Source organism: Primulina huaijiensis, chromosome 18 (genome assembly GCF_012295235.1).
Source record: "Primulina huaijiensis isolate GDHJ02 chromosome 18, ASM1229523v2, whole genome shotgun sequence".
In the NCBI taxonomy this organism is placed as follows: Eukaryota; Viridiplantae; Streptophyta; class Magnoliopsida; order Lamiales; family Gesneriaceae; genus Primulina; species Primulina huaijiensis.
This window is the reverse complement of record NC_133323.1, coordinates 10,762,536-10,766,644: the sequence shown is the minus strand read 5'-3', so window position 1 is coordinate 10,766,644 and position 4,109 is coordinate 10,762,536. Positions and strand designations below refer to the sequence as shown.

The 4,109-nt window shown below is 33.1% G+C and overlaps 1 protein-coding gene across 1 annotated transcript in view; it reads right to left on the bottom strand.

Moving 5' to 3' along the window:
• Positions 1-3,592: 3,592 nt before the first annotated feature.
• LOC140963846 (uncharacterized) overlaps positions 3,593-4,109 on the bottom strand; it is a 5,950-nt gene continuing 5,433 nt past the window's right edge. The window contains exon 2 of the mRNA XM_073423303.1: positions 3,593-3,726. Within this exon, the coding sequence (XP_073279404.1) occupies positions 3,698-3,726 (29 nt within the window). The 3' untranslated portion in view covers positions 3,593-3,697. The remainder of the gene's footprint in view (positions 3,727-4,109) is intronic.

Sequence of the window (4,109 nt, the reverse complement as noted above, 5' to 3'; positions counted from 1 at the left end):
TATGTATAATATAACAATAATAATTGATGAAATATTTATTGTATCAAAATTAAACAACAAATCAAGATAATCACTTCAATGGTATCAAGCATTTGATGTAAATTGATAACAACAAATAATTCACTTTTATATGTACAATAAAAAGAAATTAGCAAAATTAAAAGAAATAAAGAAAGAATATACAAAATATAAACAATCTTACTTCACCAAAAATTCATCATCTTCACCTTGACATAATAGATTTAGCTTTCCATGAGGTAACTTTTGATCAACACTAAAAACATCACTCATAATTGAGAAAATGAAAAATATATTGGAACCTAGAACTTTTATACACACTCACACTATATTTTACAATGAGACAAAATGATTCTCAAGCTAGCACAAGGCCTCTATTTATAGGCCAAATGAGAGAAAGGGTCAAAAATTTTATTAATGTCATGTAGTTGTAATAGTAGTCTTTGTCTCCTCCAACTTCAATTCCATGTCCCTTCTTTCAATGCTTTGTTCCATGACCTTAATCACCGAATTTGACTCTGCTCAAAAACAGCAAACATGTGGGAAATTGTCTGTAGATGAATTTGGCCACTTGGTTCACCTCATTTGGTTAAATATTGAAATAGTTATGATTTTTTTACTATATACTAGTCATGGTGAAAGTAAATTTGTCCTCCTTTTGATATTTTCATAATTTCATCATCTTAATGAACTTTTTAGGCAATCATGTCTTCTGCAAAGTTGTAGATAATTTCTCAAGGATTTCAAACATGTTTGAATCACCTCCATTTGAGTTTTCTAACTTGAGTTATCATTATTTTACCAACACGTAGAAAACCTGAAAATAAAACATATTTAGTAATACCTTTAAATATAAACAAACAATACTAAAATAACATAATTTTATAATTTTAATGAAACTTAAATTTTAAAATATATGTTTTAGCATAAAATAAATTATTAATTTTAAGTTTCATCAAATCCAAATCAGTTGGGCACAACAGCTTCCAGCAGCAAGATATTCTGCTTCAGTTGTGGAAGTAGATATGGATGTTTGCTTTTTACTGAACCATGAGATCAGTATGTCTCCTAGAAACTGACATGATACACTGGTGCTTTTACGATATAGCTTACATCCTGCATAATCTGCATCTGAATATCCAACTAAATTGAAAGAAGAGTCTTTAGCATACCATAATCCCACATTTTGTGTGCCTTTAAGATATTTTAAAATACGTTTGGCAGCTGACAAATGTGATTGTTTAGGATTTTCTTGAAATCTAGCACACATACACATAGAAAATACAATATCAGGACTACTAACAGTTAGGTACAATAAAGAACTTATTAAACTTCTGTAGGATGTCGCCTCAACTGATATTCCCCCTTCATCTTTGTCTAATTTAATCAATGAGCTCATGGAAGTACTTGCAGCTGAGCATGTTTCCATGCCAAATTTCTTTAGCAATTCCTTTGTGTATTTTGTCTGACTGATAAAAATACCAATTTCCAGTTGCTTCACTTGCAGACCGAGGAAAAATGTCAGTTCACCCATCATACTCATCTCAGATTTTTCCTGCATCAACTTGGCAAACTTCTCACATAATTTGGGGTTAGTTGACCCAAATATAATACCAACAACATAATTTGCACAAGTAAAATATGATCATTCTTAGAGAATTTGAATAAAGTCTATCAACTGATCCAACAGTAAAATCATGATCAGTTAGAAATTTTGAAAGCGTTTAATACGAAGCTCTTGGAGCTTGTTTAAGACCATATAAAGCTTTGTTCAAATGATAGACAAGATCAGGAAAAGATTGATTGATAAAACCTGGTGGTTGTTCAACATAAACTTCTTCCTGCAACTGACCATTCAAGAAGACACTCTTCACGTCCATCTGATATACTTTAAAATTCTTGAATGATGCATAAGCAAGAAACATTCTGATTGCTTCCAGTCTTGCAACTGGAGCATACTTTTCATCGTAGTCAATTCCTTCTTCTTGAATATCCTTGAGCTACAAGTCGTGCTTTTTTGCGTACAACTGAACCATCTTCGTTCAGTTTGTTTCTGAATACCCATTTTGTACCTATAATGGTTTTAAAAGCTGGTCTTGGAACTAAGTTCCAGACATTGATATGGGTAAACTGATTTAGCTCCTCTTGCATTGCATTTATCCAGTTAGTATCAGCAAGAGCTTCATTAGTTTTCTTTGGTTCCAGTTGTGAAACAAAAGCCGAATGAATAAATAAGTTAAGCATTTGGTTTTGAGTTCTTACTAGATCAGATAGATTACCAATCACCAATTCTGGAGGATGTGATTTCTTCCATCTGTAATCAGTATTTATAGCATCCATATCAGCAACAGCTTCAGTTGGAAACTGAATGTGTTCTTCAGTTTCAGTTGGAGCTGTATCAGTTGGTAACTGAATATCATTAATTTGCTCCATCAACTGATTATCAGGAATAGCTTCCTGTTCAACTGTTTAATCCAGAACTTCTTGTTCAGGTGTTTGAGGGATGTTTCGATTGATATGATTTTCTTCTTCAGTATCACCCTCCAAGTTGATATCTGTAAATCTATCAACTAGCTCAACTGGATCAGTTGGCTTATCAGTTAGCAGAGATTAATCAAATACTACATGTATAGATTCTTCAACATTTAACGAGCTTTTATTAAAAACTCTATAAGCTTTACTTACTGAAAAATATCTAAGAAAAATTCTCTCTGCAGATTTAGCATAAAAAGCTCTTAAATAATTTTTTTCATTATCAAAAATAAAACATCTGCACCCGAATATTTTGAAATATGAAACCACACTTTTTCGTCAATGCCAGATCTCATATGATGTTTTCAAATGATTTTTATTAATCATTGATCTGTTCTGAGTATAACATGCAGTGTTTACTTCTTCTGCCCAAAATCTTTAAGAAATACCAGAATCAGCAAGCATTGTTCTAGCAGCTTCTTTAAGGGTCCGATTTCTTCTCTTAGCTACACCATTTTGCTGAGGATTTCTAGCTGCTGAGAGCTCATGCTTGATCCCAATATTTTCTAAAAACGTTGAAAGATCTTGATTGATGAATTTAGCCCCTCGATCAGACCTTATTTGATCAATCCCAGCTGATTTTTCATTTAATAATCTTTTAAAGAGTTTAACCAGTTGAGCAACAGTTTGGTCTTTTGATTTGAGAAATATGACCCAAGTAAATCTTGAAAAATCATCCACAACAACTAAGGTGTATTTCATTCCCCCTAAACTCATGACTGGTATTGGAACAAAAAGATCCATATGTAACAGTTCTAAGAATCGGGAGGATGAGTTACGACCTCTGTTTTTGAATGAAGATGAAACGTCAGCCCTTTTTATTGCTTTAAAAGTACTAGAATTTTTTTTTTTCGGCCAATAACCTAACACATGAAAATATTTTTATAAAATATTTTGCCCTCTTTAAAATAAACGTCAACCCACTAGCATTTAAAAATTCAAGTGAAATAGTCATAAAGCAATAGCGTCTACTGTTTTGCCAAATCTAAAAGTAATCAGTTTGAAAAGGTATAGCTCATATCAAGCCTCTCAAAAACTCTCAAAAGCATAAATAAATAGTCTTAGAATCTTTAATTTAAATCATAAAGCATAATGCGGAAAATGAAGCGCCGGTCCTCGGGTTGTGTGCACCTTCAGTCCAGTAGTATCACTCATCAAGACCTCCCTCAATACCACCTGCATCCATCACACCTAGTGAGTCTAAAGACTCAACACACCATAATCTTGATAACGAGTAGTATAATAATAAAATCACATGCAACAGTGAAAATACTTTTAAGTAAAATAACATTTCATGACATGCATAAACTTTAACATTATCCTCAACATGACATAAATCCTTTAATCATGATCATAAACATTTTCCTTTATCCTTAGTTGAATTCAGATCGTTAATTGTGACTATCCTCAATCCTCAAAAGTCGATGGATCCATCTACATGTAACCACAGTACTGGGCGGCGGGGGACACCAGCGACACTCTCACCGGTCAACTGGGCCCTGGCCAAGCATTATCGAATAGAAATACGATCGTCGGGGCTCCCTCTGGGGCCTTTTCCC